This window comes from Megalobrama amblycephala, linkage group LG14 (assembly GCF_018812025.1).
Source record: "Megalobrama amblycephala isolate DHTTF-2021 linkage group LG14, ASM1881202v1, whole genome shotgun sequence".
In the NCBI taxonomy this organism is placed as follows: Eukaryota; Metazoa; Chordata; class Actinopteri; order Cypriniformes; family Xenocyprididae; genus Megalobrama; species Megalobrama amblycephala.
The window spans coordinates 10,340,007-10,354,744 of record NC_063057.1 but is presented as its reverse complement, the minus strand read 5'-3'; the positions used below and the strand labels follow the sequence as shown (position 1 = coordinate 10,354,744).

The 14,738-nt window shown below is 35.1% G+C and overlaps 2 protein-coding genes and 2 long non-coding RNA genes across 4 annotated transcripts in view; 3 read left to right on the top strand and 1 right to left on the bottom strand.

Moving 5' to 3' along the window:
* Window positions 1-4,280, top strand: part of LOC125245421 (scavenger receptor cysteine-rich type 1 protein M130-like) — a 41,679-nt gene extending 37,399 nt beyond the window's left edge. Inside the window, exons 13-18 of the mRNA XM_048156003.1 lie at window positions 1,675-1,731; window positions 1,869-1,946; window positions 2,096-2,158; window positions 2,278-2,340; window positions 3,615-3,677; window positions 3,800-4,280. Coding sequence (XP_048011960.1) covers window positions 1,675-1,731; window positions 1,869-1,946; window positions 2,096-2,158; window positions 2,278-2,340; window positions 3,615-3,677; window positions 3,800-3,849 — 374 coding nt within the window. The 3' untranslated portion in view covers window positions 3,850-4,280. The remainder of the gene's footprint in view (window positions 1-1,674; window positions 1,732-1,868; window positions 1,947-2,095; window positions 2,159-2,277; window positions 2,341-3,614; window positions 3,678-3,799) is intronic.
* LOC125245468 lies at window positions 2,461-10,682 on the bottom strand. The gene is made up of 5 exons (XR_007179541.1): window positions 9,892-10,682; window positions 9,730-9,776; window positions 9,197-9,421; window positions 9,017-9,113; window positions 2,461-2,628 (listed from the first exon to the last, which is right to left on the bottom strand). It is a non-coding gene; the product is annotated as an uncharacterized LOC125245468 (long non-coding RNA).
* Window positions 10,683-11,210: 528 nt separating this feature from the next.
* Window positions 11,211-12,605, top strand: LOC125245476. Its single transcript, XR_007179551.1, has 3 exons — window positions 11,211-11,517; window positions 11,869-12,320; window positions 12,505-12,605. It is a non-coding gene; the product is annotated as an uncharacterized LOC125245476 (long non-coding RNA).
* Window positions 12,606-12,613: 8 nt separating this feature from the next.
* The window catches only part of LOC125245636 (antigen WC1.1-like), a 157,024-nt gene continuing 154,899 nt past the window's right edge, over window positions 12,614-14,738 (top strand). Inside the window, exons 1-6 of the mRNA XM_048156302.1 lie at window positions 12,614-12,833; window positions 13,145-13,232; window positions 13,315-13,446; window positions 13,555-13,895; window positions 13,977-14,300; window positions 14,377-14,694. Of these exons, the coding sequence (XP_048012259.1) occupies window positions 12,614-12,833; window positions 13,145-13,232; window positions 13,315-13,446; window positions 13,555-13,895; window positions 13,977-14,300; window positions 14,377-14,694 (1,423 nt within the window). The remainder of the gene's footprint in view (window positions 12,834-13,144; window positions 13,233-13,314; window positions 13,447-13,554; window positions 13,896-13,976; window positions 14,301-14,376; window positions 14,695-14,738) is intronic.

Genomic DNA, 14,738 nt, shown 5'->3' with positions numbered 1-14,738 from the left:
CGCTGCACAATGAGAAGAGGTGACCGGACCCTGAGGAAGATTGTGGAATCATGAATCTCCTCAGAGTCGTCTGACATGTTCTACCTCATCATCTCCACACCAGAGACAGTGTTCAAGTAAGTTTACCATAAGCTTATACTTCCTTATTTTAATTTTTGTTTGTGCACTAAATTATTTTTTATTCCACATTCAAAATTAATCACAGCTTTAAAGGCCTCCAGTTTCGGTGTGTTTTGTTGTAAATGTGCTGAATCTGGTCAGTGATGTTGATGTGTGTGATTTAGATCATGTTCCTCTCAGACTGAGTGGAGGGGAGGGCCGGTGCTCTGGGAGGCTGGAGGTGTATCATAACGCTGAGTGGGGCTCAGTCTGTGATGATCTGTGGGACATCAGCGATGCTCAGGTGGTCTGCAGACAGCTGGGTTGTGGAGCAGCACTGAGGGCTGATGGGAATTCAACCTTTGGTGCTGGTGAAGGTGTTGTGTGGCTGAACAGAGTCGAGTGCAGAGGGAATGAGATTCACCTGTGGGACTGTCCTCTCTCCCTGAAGAACCACACTGACTGCTCCAACAAAGATCACGCTGGACTCACCTGTGCAGGTCACAGCAAAACATTAAGGAATGTTAAATCAATTATTTGCTTTGATTTGATTTTGAATGTGTTTGTGTCTGTTTTGACAGATTTGTCAGTGTCCACTACTCCTGCCACAACAACATCATCTTCTCCTCCAGTTTCTCAGACAGTGAGCTCAACATCAGTCTCTCGTCCACAAACTCCTCTGTCTCTCTCTGTGCTTGTGATTGTACTGGGAGTTGTGCTCTTACTGCTCTTAGTGCCACTGCTTATACTGATTCAGCAGAACAGAGTGATGAGGAGAGGTAGGAGAGATCCAGAGACTGTCATATTGTGTCTTATTCAGTGTGTGATCAGTCATGTGTTGTGAACTGACAGCAGGTTTGTCTCTCTACACTCACAGCTCTCTCTAAGAGGAGACACAGGAGCACGACTGAGGCCGTTTATGAGGAGATTCATCACAGACACAATCACTTCACTCAGAGGGGTGAGACATGAGCCCTGAATCTTATTTAATATGATGAATTAATAAGAGAGTCTGTCAGACACTTGATGTTCATCTATTATTAGTCCTGTTAAACCTCCTGCAGAAAACCACAGAGCTGCAGGGGTGTGTGTGTGTGTGTGTGTGTGTGTGTGTGTTTGTCTCTTCCTGTGTGTATTTCTGGAAGGCAGTGAGGAATGGGTTCATGTGAGGATACATGTGTGTTTACTAATAGGCCTCTAAAACATGAGATTTCTGCCTCTAATGCTTTTAAAATGTAAGTAATTAATATTTGTGTTGTGTTTTCAGTAACAAAATGCTTTATGATCCAAAGGAAATGAGGATTCAGTCTGTTTGTAATGATGAACATGTTTCTGACTGTTCTGCTCCTTTAACAGGGAGTCTCATCTCTGAAGAACTGCATTCTGGGTATGAAGACGCTGATGAGCTTCTCTCAGGTTAGAGAGCTGAAGTATATTCAAAACAACACCTAAAATAAATTATTTGATTTACAAACTCTAAAAAATTTATCAAATGTATTTCACATATTTTACCACTAAATGAAATGTGTTTGAATGTTTCAATTGTTCACAAAACTAACTCTTTTCTCTTATTAGAAAAAGAGTTCAAGACTGAATATTATGATGATGTCACCAATGGCAGTGGCCTGAAAGGTCAGTAATTGATCACATGATTCATTCATTACCAGATGATTAAAAAAACTGAATGGTCTCAAAACCTGCAACAGCATATTTTAAATTGTTTCCCAAAATATTAAAAACACTCAAAATATAAACATGTTTTGATGCAGAAGAGATGAAGAAGGAAATCACACCAGGATACTATGATGATGTCATCACTGATGGACTGAAACCAGATCGTGAGACAGGTGTCACTCTGTTATTATATAATAGGATATGAAATATTTTATATATATATATATATATATATATATATATATATATATATATATATATATAATTTTTTTTATTTTTTTTTTTATATATTTTGTATGTGTGTCTCATGTTCAATTTGTAGAAGACGCACCTGAGAGTTATGATGATGTCATGACGAGTGGACAGAAATTTAATGTTAAAAAAGGTGTTTTTACCTTTTATTCTTCTTTTGTTTGTGTGTTTAACATAATACCTCTGAAGTGATGCTCAGTTCTGATATGATGATGTATCATTTGTTCTGTTCATATCTTCATGTTTATGTAGTGGACACACCGGAGCATTATGATGATGTCATCATTAATGGACAGAACATTCCAGGTGTAACAGGTGAGTCACACAGAACTGTATTTTATCATCATCCACTAATATTGAACATGTTTCTACCATTAATGAATCATCATGACTTCATCAGGAGTAAATCTAACTGTTGGAGAGACTTTTGACTGTCAGGATCTGATTTAATTATAATTATATGAGTGAAGCCGGTCAGAGCACAACTTTATATAAGGAAGAGGAGAAGGTCATCAGGTTTAGAGGATGTATTGATCAAAATAAGCCGCAGAGGTACAGGTATTTCACAGGTAGAGATCAGTTACAGGCAGTTGAGGCATTAGTCTGGAACACAAGAAATACAATAAAGGATAATGAAAATAGTTTGGCATATTTACAATAATAAACGTCCATTGCTAAATAAAGACAGTCAAAGTATATTAAATCATTATCAATAACATTTTTCCATGAAATATACAATCCAGGGGAGGAAAATACGGTATCATGTTGTACATTATAAGCCATAAGCGATCATCTGACATGATAAACATAACTCCATATATGGATACACAGACAAGTACAATGCAAAAAGTGATCTCATGTTTGAAAGGGTTTCAAAGTATATTGTGAGATCAGTATTACAAAAGGTAATATATGAGTTTCTTTTGAGTTATTTTTGTCTTATGAATACAAAACTTTGCCAAAATAATTAAAATGTTAATTGTGTGATTTTGTTTTTCAGAAAAATATGAGGTTTGAAAACAAAGTAAAATGTAATAAGGTTCTAAATTAACAGTTTTGTTAATTTTTTTTTGTCATATTTATTTTAAAGTCAATCCAAAAAATAGGGCAATAAAAAAATAAATGATCAAAATCTTCAAATGATGTGTTACAAAAAGTATATTCATCACAAACGGTATGAATATATCTACTAATGGAAGCGTTTACAGGATAACATCTATGAATATTATTTTTCTTTATTAGAAATAACATATTTATATGTTAATGTCCAAATGCTGTGACAAGATATACAATGAGGTTTAAGATGTTTTGATTCACATGGAGGATTGGATCCGACATTAAAGGAATTTATTATAAAACTGTTATTAAAACATTTATCAAAAAAGATAATTTACAAAGTTTTTTGTAAGGTTGTATTATTAATATCTACATCTGAGAATTTGATTCAAGTTATTATGCCATTAATTACTTTAAATTCTTTTAAAAAATAATAAAATTAGGGTATGTGTAGGAAATAGATCATTGACATCATCAGTGACACAAGCTGTATTAAAATCACAATGTGAGGTTTTATTTCACATGTGTATCAGAGGAAGATCAGGAGGAGTATGATGATGTGAAGAACAGTGATGAAGATGAGAGAAACCTGTTGGGTCAGTTATTGTCACATTTCTATAGCCTATTTCTATTTTTATCCATTATGTTGCTCATTTAAAGTAAAACTTGAAGCATTTATAACAATGACAATATGAATTTGCTTTTGTTTTAAAAACAGACTATGATGATGTGGGGGAGGAGTCTAATAAAGAGGGAGGGGCCATATGACTCACTGACCACACCCACTGTCTCTGATCATCAAATCATATTACAGTTACTGGAGATAATGTTTTTTTGCTACTAAAGATTCAGTGTTTTATGTTTTTATGTTATTTTAAATGTTTTTAAATGAAAGGTTTCATGCTGTGCAAAATTCAGTAACAAATTTTAGTATTTGTATTTTAGTATTTGGGCTATTTTTTTTTTATTTTGATAACATGCTTTTCACCTAATAAAAAAATAACATTCATTCATGATGTCACAAAAATATTTTTTAGAAGAGCGATTAGAGGAAAGGAGAAAATTATGCGAAATACTATAAATGTTAAATGATGAAAATAGATTTACCACTTAATAGATATTATAAGTTATCGTGTTTTCCATAAACTTACTACCAGCATTAGTTCTTGTGTATGTCAGCTTGAATTAACTTAAATAGAGCACAATTTAATATCTTATTAAATTCTGAGAATTCTAGAGAATTACATTATGCCTCTAAACAGGGATTATTCACAAGTAACATATGGGAAATTAAGAAAACAAAAACGTTTTTTTTTTTTTTTTTTTTTTTTTATTGTTGAATTATTAACAAAAGTATTACAAATTTACAAAACAAAATGGCATACAATTTACATTTAAAGCATCAATGTTAAGAGGGGCTTCGACTTAACAGGATATGTAAACAAAAAAAAAAAAAAACACTTAAATTTTTAATCCATCTATATTAAATACAGGGGATAATATAACAACATTATAACAAATTGTATTTTTCCAATAAATCTATCAAAACTTCAGCTTTTTTATTATTTTTTTTTTCACAGGGTTTTTGAGTATTGTCTCAAATAATTCTTAAATACTGTAAACAGGTTTTTTTTTTTTTTTTTTTTTTTTTTTTTTTTGATAACAAAAGTAAGGTATTAATCAAAAAACCTGTTTTACCATCTTCTTCATAGTTTCCATATTTAATATCTATAAAGGACAGGTTCAAATCAACCACATTTCCATCTTTTAACCATAATTGGACTTTTTCCCAGAAGACATAGAATATTTGCAAGCAAAAAAAATATATACTCTGTATTCTCTGGAGAAGAATTACATAATATCATTTCAATGTTAAATCTAACCCTTAGAAACTCTCCAGAGGGATAAATATCATATAAGATTTTAAAGTGAGTTTCTTTCATTTTTGGTTGAACTGGAAATTTTAAATAGGAGGTTCTAATATGTTTAAGCATTTGTTTGTCAAAGAAAATATCCAAATAATTCCTTAAAGACCTGTAAGTGAACATGATATTGTTGAATATTTGTCTATATAAACGTTTGTACATTTCTTATTTTTAAACTCAGTTTGCCCAAGGTATAGTGATGGTAAAATGGTATAGTGATGGTGTAAATTGACTATATGATAACCCTTCATAATAATTTTAAGTCCAGAAGGAATGGCTGAAATTACTGTGAAAATCTGTTTTGGATGGCATGCGAAACCATGTTTAATAAGTAAAAGCACTGTAGTCCAGCACCTTTCCATCATCATCAAAGAGATCCTTTATAAACCAAATATTTCTACAAAACCAATCTTCATAAAATAGTGATTTATTTCTACTTATTATTCCATAATAAGGAATTATGTGGTGTAAAGTTATGGGTGTGTGCTAGTTTCCAATATCGCAAAGCTTGTTGATGAAATGCATCTAATTTAACTGGAAGTTTAGAAATATCAAAGTCACATTTAAATAAGAATTCAATGCCACCAAATTTCTTAAATAATGATGCTGGAATTTTAAACCAAAAACTCTCAGAATTGTATAAAAATGCTTGCAACCATTTTAACTTCAACATGCCATTCATCTGTTCAAAATCAACTATGTTTAAACCACACAGGTAATAAGGTTTGACTATATAAGTTTTCTTAATAAAATGAGTCTTATTCTTCCAAATAAAATAATACAATGAGCGATTAATTAATTTAGAAACATATGAAGAAGGGGCTAAAGCAATTGTGGGGTAGATGATCCTTGACAGAAACTCTGCGTTAGACAACATACTCTACCAAAAATAGAAAGGTCTTTTTGTAACCAATTGTTTAAAAATGTTTTGGCCTTTTTAATTTTTTCTAAATAATTAAGTTCCATCTCTCAGAATTTCTCGTAATGATAATACCTAGATACTTTGTGGAATTTTTAACAGGAATAATGATGTGTGATCGCAATTATGAATGGGCATAAGCTCTCATTTGGACATATTTAAATGGAGACCTGATGCTTTTGAAAAAAAAAAAAATCAACTAAAGAAATAGAAAGAGAAATTTGATCTGCATCCTTTGACGATGCTGACACGCGATCTTCGCAGTAGTGAACGCGCCGGAGAGAAATGCACATTTCGTTCGGATTACATAAGCAGAGAGCAGTCTGTTTTCTTTCGTTTTGAATTGCTCTGTTTAAAAGTATTCCAATATAGATATTCCCCAGGTCTGTGAGGCAAGTAGGCTAAGTTACCTTATACGCTGAGTTTTAGTTCATTTATGATACGAGCTCCAGTTCTCCCCGGCGCCTCTGTGTCGTGATAATCTATTGTCTGCTATATTTATTTCTTATTTATTAAATACAGGCAATTGGTTGATGAAATATTGATTAAAATTAAGATATAATTAATACAAAACGAAATTAACTTGTGATTTATCGATGTGTGATTTGTCGCGGGCACGGGTCGGGTATCGGCCCAAATATTAACGGGTCTGGGCGGGTGCGGATTTAATTTTGATATTATCACAGGTGACGGGTCGGATCTGGTGCTGAACTTTGCGGGTATGGGCGGGGCGGGGGCGGGGGCGGGTCTCCAAAAATGGACCCGTGCAGGACTCTGGACTGGAGAGCATGAAATAAAAAGGAGTGCTCTAATATTATCAAAAGCTTTTTGAAGTCTAAAAATAAAATAAAATAAAACCATCATATATATATATATATATATATATACACACACACACACACTGACACACATATATATTCCAACAAATCCATAATGAATATTATATGGAGCGACCCGCCAAGAAACCTGCTTGAGATTCATTAATAACCTTATTTATACCTTTTTTAAGTCTGTTGGAAAAGATGTGTGCAAAAATTTTATAATCAGTATTTAACAAGGTTATCGGAGGCAGATTATCTCTATCTAGAGTCTTTATCGGGTTTAGGTAGTAATCAGCCCTTGTCTCTGTGTAGCTTAATGTGCCTTCTTCAATAGATTGTAGAAAAGCTTTAAACAATAATTTTTTTAAATCCTTCCAAAAAAATCTATAAAAATTTGAAGTTACACTGTTAGACATTTCAAGGGGTTTTTACAGTAACTTACTGGCAACACTGTTGCCAGTAAGTTACTGTAATTAAGATTTACAGTACTATAACCGTATTTCAGTTTTACAGTAACTACATGATACTGTAATTATGTAATGCGGTGCAATTACTGTAAAAAACCCAGGTAATCAGTACACTACTGTAATTATTTGTCCTAAATATAGATTTCATAATTTTTATATAGAATTATAGAATTAATTTAATTAAGTACTACTGAGATACAATTCACACAAAATTATTCCAAAATATCATTTTATTTTTTATTTAAAACATTGCATATATATATATATATATCACAAAATAAACAGTCTGCCAATGCTGGAAAGGATGTGTTAAAAATGAAATTTTTTACACATTAATGGGAGAGTTTAGGGACAACATTTTTTGTGTTAATTTTAACTCATTAAGCTGTTATTGTTTGTAACAAAATAAATGTGTCAAAAAGGTTAGCACAAAGATGTGTAAACGTGTTAAATTAACACATTAACACACATAAATTAACACATTATGTGTTGTCCTTCACTACATGCATTATGTTAAAAAACATAAAATGATGTAAAGTCAATGGTTGTTTAGCTTATTGTCAAAAAAATATTATAATTAAATATCAAAAATTACATTCATTAAAACTGCAAAATATAAATACGTTTTTAAGCAGTCAAAAATGAAATGTCCAACACAGGACAAAACAGTTCTTTACTCAATCTCATTAGGTAACATGACACATAACCCCACTTTCAAAATCATTTCACTATTTCCAAAATTTGATTAATGTACACTGGTGGCCAAAAGTATTTAAGTGTCTTAATGTTTTTGAAAGAAGACTGTTCAAGAAACATTTATTCTTATTATGAATGTTCTCCTCTAAATTGAAAAAAAAGACAACACACTGTTTTTGTCCACCTTTGGAAATAAATGAACTTCTCCAAAGATTGGTTCCAGTTCAGAACTTGACTGACAACATCAGAATGTTTCCTGGTCTGTCCACGAAAACAAATGTACTCAGTCCTTCAAAGGAGATCCAGGCTCTAACACTATATAAAAACATGAGTGAGAGAGAGAAAGGAGAGAATTCCATATTAGTGTCAAATTATTTTTAACCTCAGTTTTTAAATCTTTTTTTTACTATAACTTAAAGGGTTAGTTCACCCAAAAATGAAAATTCTGTCATTTATTACTTACCCTCATGCCGTTCCACACCTGTAAGACCTTCGTTCATCTTTGGAATGCAAATTAAGATATTTTTGTTGAAATCCGATGGCTCAGTGAGGCCTGCATAGGGAGCAATGACATTTCCTCTCTCAAGATCCATTAATGTACTAAAAACATATTTAAATCAGTTCATGTGAGTACAGTGGCTCAATATTAATATTATAAAGTGACGAAAATATTTTTGGTGTTCCAAAAAAAAAAAAAAAAACGACTTATTTAGTGATGGCCGATTTCAAAACAGTGCTTCAGGAAGCTTCGGAGCGTTATGAATCTTTTGTGTCGAATCAGTGGTTCAGAGTGCCAAAGTCACGTGATTTCAGCCGGTTGAAATAGGATCTTGAGCGAGGAAATGTCATTGCTCCTTATGAAGGCCTCACAGAGCCATCGGATTTCAACTAAAATATCTTAATTTGTGTTCTGAAGATGAATGAAGGTCTTACGGGTGTGTAACGACATGAGGATGAGTGATTAATGACATTATTTTCATTTTTGGGTGAACTAACCCTTTAAGAATATTTATATATATATTTAAGTAACATCTTTTTGTCAATAGCATATTCAAAAATTTCAGCTGAACTGTAAATTAAATTATGCCAGATTAAATTAATACTTACATATCCTAAATTCTGTCCAAAAATGCTGAGATCCATAGAGAGAAAGATTGTAATCGACGATTTAGCCAATTTCAGCCTGTCTGGAGGGAAGGGGGAGCTGTGTGAGATAAATACACAGTAAGACGCATGCAAGAAATCATTATGTGATGATTTTTCTCCTCCCTACAGTAGTTAACCCACCTGTGCACTGATATTAGGACCTTCCTGGTCAGTTGGGACTGCAATGGTAGAGTCTTCGGCCTAATAAAAGATCAAAATAATTCAAAAGTATAAACTAAAGTTGTTTAGAACGCTAAATTTGGTATGAATGATTTAGTGAGAGTTTTAATGCAGTGCTTACCTGGATAAATGTAATCTGGTGAGACTGAACATAGAAAATGGTCCATCTTCTGATTGGTTCATTTGCTATGTAATAAATAAAATGTTTGAAATGATGCAAAGTCACTTATTTGATAAAAAAGTTAGCAAATTTATAATGCTACCTAGTCTGCACCAGTGAATCCACTGCTTGCTTCACATATTGCTAATTCAACAATGCTAGTGACTGATGCATTAGCTGTGCTTCAGCTATACTACGGACAATGACAATGAACTTTATGGCCCGCAAAATGTCGCTGTGGCGCGCTTTTAAACCAGTATTACAATAACATAGGCAGAAAACATTGTTTTTGTTAAGTCATTTAAGTAACAATATGATTTCAAGTACAGCTTACCTCAGAAATCTTGCTAGCAGTCACCGGCGCTTTGTTGCAATTGAGACCTTTAAAACACGCATACATAAATTGTAGTAAATATTAAATTCCATAATCTAACAAAATCTTTTGTCAAATGAAACGTTAACGCAGTTTACCGTGGTAAAGATTTTTTTTTTTTACCTTGTTTGCTGGTCTCTCTCTCTCTCGGGGATAAGTCTTCACGGGGTGCATCGGTACACCGGCCGCAGACTGTGGCGCTGCCGCGGTGGTTCCGTCTCTACCCCGGACGCGAACGACGCGATTCAACAAAAGACAGAACCCATTACAATCACTGTTGTTTGTACTGAATGCTCCGGCGCGACACGACAAATCCCAGACAGTATAACGTTACTGATGCCCCGTTATATGTACGGTAGCCTACTCCGAGTCCGAGTCCAAGCGCTCGCGCTATTTCTGACACAAGGGACAAACAGGTTTGCATTTTGTAAAGATCCGGTAGCTTCAATGTGTCCAATAAAGACAGCCACGGGCTGTTATCGTTGTAGACACGCGGTGTAAGGCAAATAATGTCAAACCAAATGTACAAAAAGAAGAAAATAAAAAAATGGAGCCAGAGGATCCGTTACAGCAAATACAGTAATATACTGCAAATTTAAAAAATACAGTAAATCGCTGTATGTAGTGTGTAACGTCACAGAAAATTCCCATGATGCAAAGGGAATCACAGTTATTTACTGTAAAGAGAATTAGCAGTAGGGCCTATAATACTGGGTGATATATGGTAAATAACTGTAGAAATTACAGAAATGTCTAACAGTGTATTCCATCAGGATCAGGTGATTTGTTTAACTTGAGGTTTTTCACAGCTAAATCTAATTCCTCTATCTGCAAATCTTAATCACACAGTTTTTAAATTCACTATCAATATGAGGAATAAACTGTTATACTCTTTCAAAAAACTACAGTCTGCTTGAGAAAAATTGGACGAATACAGATCCTTATAAAACTTAAAGATTTCATTAATAGGGTCAGAAATTTCTGCATCGTCAATTATCAATGACAATATAGCATTTTTGGCTTGCCTTCTTTTTACTCTTCTCTCCCTCTTCAATCCACCCAGCTCTTGACCTAATATACGCTCCTTCCGCCTTTCTAATATATATATTATCCAATTTTGTTTATTGTATTAAAATTTAATTTTTTTCCTCTTCGAGCGACCGTTACTCTGATTTAAATGCTCTGCGAGAGCGTGCGAGCAGAGTGCGCGTTCACAGAGGAGGAGGAGCTTCAGCTCGCAGTCAGAACATTATGTTTCTATGGTGACAGATGCTGCGCATCCTCGATTCTTGCATCTTAAAAACTGATTGTTTTTTCTGTTCATTGTTGAAACTTTTATGATCAGAATATATTTTACTAATACGAGGAATATATTTTACTAATACAAATCTGCATCTAAAATGAGTTTTTGTTGTTGTTGTTGTTATGTAATACTAAATGTTTCCATTTTTCTTCTTATAACAAATATTCAAGATTACAGGGCAAATTTAAAGATTGTCAGTGAAAAACCTGATATTAAAATCACTCTTGCTAAAGATGACATTCTGTCCCTCTGTGCATAGACTATAGTCTGTTTCAACAGCAGATAAAGTGTAAAATTAATGTGCAGTGAAAATGAGCTCTACATGAAACAAGTTACTTATAAATGTTGCTATAAGAGAAGAAAAACCATTGATTTCTGTCCTGAAACATGTTCACAGCTCCTTCATGCTCAACACAGGGACAGACCCTTGTAGTCTTCAATAAGAGGTGCTTTACTGCCATCTGCTGGACAAATACAGCATTGCAGCATTAAACATGTTTATTGATGTTGTTTATTATTCTCTAAGGTTTACTTATTTATGTAGATAATATTTAATTTATTTAATATAAACACATCTGAATTTCTTAAGAAAAATCTAGTTTATACTATGGTGTAATCAAATGTTATTTTTAGAATAAAAGAACAAAGCAGTAAAATAGTAATATTATGCATAATTTATCCAGAAACAGTAAGATTAAAATAATTCATGAAAAAAGTTCTACATCTACTAAGTTACAAGAGTTTGAAGTGATCAGACTTACAGAAACTGTCATCAGTGTTGTATGTTGTGTGCGCAGATCCAGGCTTTGATGCTGAATATAACCTGCAGTGTTTCTCTATCAATCTCTTTAAGTTTAGTGTGACTTTATCTCCACGCTGACATATGACTGACACGAGTCTGTCCTCAGTGAAGTGTCTCTTCACGCTGGAGGAGGAGTCCCGCTCATCAGCGCTCACACTTTATTGATATATATGGAGAAAATAAAAATGCTGCTTTCTGATTTGTCACTGATTGTGTTTGATGATTTCCTCTGTTGTGTCTAATAAGGTAACAGTGAGTGTCATTGTCAGCTGTGAGAGTCTCTCTCTCTTTAGGGGACTGACAGGAGCCAGTTTCTTCAGTGTGTTTGAGGGAGCAGAAGGAGAAACTTTGGTAGTGAATTTATTAGTCTTTTATGCAAACAAAGGGGGATGGAGAGCTGTCTGACACTTATTTTACTGTCTTCAGTGGTTACTCTTATTACAGCTAGTAAGAACACTCAAGGTCAGATTTTTTTATTATTATTGATAAGCATGCTATAGAAATTGGATAAATTAAATGAAATTTATTTTTAATTAATTTACATGTGATTATGCAGTTATATGTCACTTTCATAATTTCTGTATGGTTATTATTGTATTGATGTATGCTCATTTAATGATGTTTCTCTCAGGGGCAGATCGTGTGAATGTGAGGCTTGTGAATGTGACAGTCGCTGTGCTGGTCGAGTGGAGGTTCTTCATGATGGTCAGTGGGGAACAGTGTGTCATTATAACTGGGATATGCCTGATGCTGCAGTGGTGTGTAGAGAGATGAACTGTGGGGAGGCTTTACAAGCACCAGCATTGTCTTACTTTGGACGAGGATCAGGAAAAATCTGGATGGATGAAGTGCAGTGTAGAGGATCAGAGTCAACACTGAAGGACTGTGAATCAAGAGGATGGGGTGAACATGACAGCTATTGTGGCGATCATGACTATGATGCTGGAGTCATATGCTCACGTATGCAGTTTCATACACCTCATTGTTGCATCACCTATCACCATTTCTTCTATTAACTATTTCTTCTATTTCTTCTATTCTATTTATTCTTCTAATAAAATATACAATAATTTGATACATTTTGTTTTCAAAGCTATTTATAAACAATTTACTTATGACTAATTGTTGAATTGTCATTTGAGATGACCCAGTTTATTATTTTCATTATTAATTCAATTGAAGGAAAGGTTTAATCAGTCACAGGTATTGTTTGTTGGTTCACTCACTATGATTCTAATTAAAGTGTTTTTATGTGTTATGCAAATAATCAGAAACCATAAACTATGGACGATTTACAAGACTTGCTGATGGACCTCACCTGTGCTCTGGGAGATTAGAGGTTCTTCAGGGGAACACATGGTACACAGTGTGTGCTGCTGCCTTTGACCAGCAGGATGCAGAGGTTGTGTGTAGAGAGCTGGACTGTGGGGCTCCTGTACAGGTGCTGGGAGAAGATGCTTTTGGCAAAGGAGATGCTCAGATGTGGACACAAGAGATTCAGTGCAGAGGAAATGAATCACTTGTTCGATTGTGTCCAACTTCACAAGACATTCAGTGCTCTCAAGAAAACAACGTGGGACTGATATGCTCTGGTAACACTTCAATATTTATCCTGTCAGTGGAGAAATCTGAACCCAGTTATTAAATACTAAAATATAATTATTGGATCCGCTTCATTAAGTGTTGACTGTCTTTTTCTTTGTCCAGGTTACACTGACCTCAGGCTGGTCAATGGTCCTGACATCTGTTCAGGTCGAGTTGAGCGTCAGTACTTCAGTAAATGGGGCACAGTGTGTGATGCATGCTGGGATATGAGAGCTGCCAGTGTCCTCTGTAGACAGCTGAATTGTGGGATTGCTGTGTCTGTTGTGGGATCAGACTGGTTTGGAGAGGGAAGTGGTGAAATCTGGGCTGATGTGTTTGATTGTGACGGGAATGAAACAAAACTCTCAGAATGTTCCATCTCTTCATGGAGTCGAGCTGAATGTTCTCATAGACGAGATGTTGGAGTCATCTGCTCCAGTGAGGGGATTTTATTGAAAACATTTTAAATACATAAATTACCCTGCAATATATTAATAAAAAGCCACATCTTTCACTCAGATTCCTCTCTGGCTGTTCATGATGGTCTGGTGCGGTTGTCTGGAGAGAGACAGTGTGAGGGGGAGGTGGAAGTTTCCATCCATCAGGTCTGGAGGAGAGTTCTGCTGGACTCCTGGAGTCTCACTGAATCCTCTGTGGTCTGCAGACAGCTGGGCTGTGGCTCTGTGCTGAACTTCTCTGGCTCCTCTTCATCCAGTCCTGAACACAGTCATGAGTGTGTGACGGGCTTCCAGTGCTCTGGGAGTGAAGCTCATCTGGGGAACTGCAGATCTCCACGAACTCTCAACTGCAGCTCCACACAACAGCTGTCAATCACCTGCCTTGGTGAGAAGAGCAACATCTGGGCAGATTCTTCAGTTGTTAGTGATCACTAATGTGTTTCTCTTTCTCTGAATATCAGGTCGCGGGTCCATCAGGCTGGTGGGTTCTGGGGGAGACTGTGCAGGGAGGCTGGAGGTTTTTCACAGCGGCTCATGGGGGACAGTGTGTAATGACTCCTGGGATATTAAAGATGCCCATGTGGTGTGCAGACAGCTGCAGTGTGGAGTGGCCCTCAGTAACCAGCAGGTACCAGCCTGGTTTGGTCCTGGTTCTGGACCCATATGGCTGGATGAGGTGGAGTGTGAGGGGAATGAGACGTCCCTGTGGAGCTGCTCTTCTCCAGGCTGGGGAAAACATGACTGTCAACACAAGCAGGATGTAGGAGTCGTGTGCTCAGGTAAATAGTAAACAATAATTTAAATAATAACATTTCAATAACGT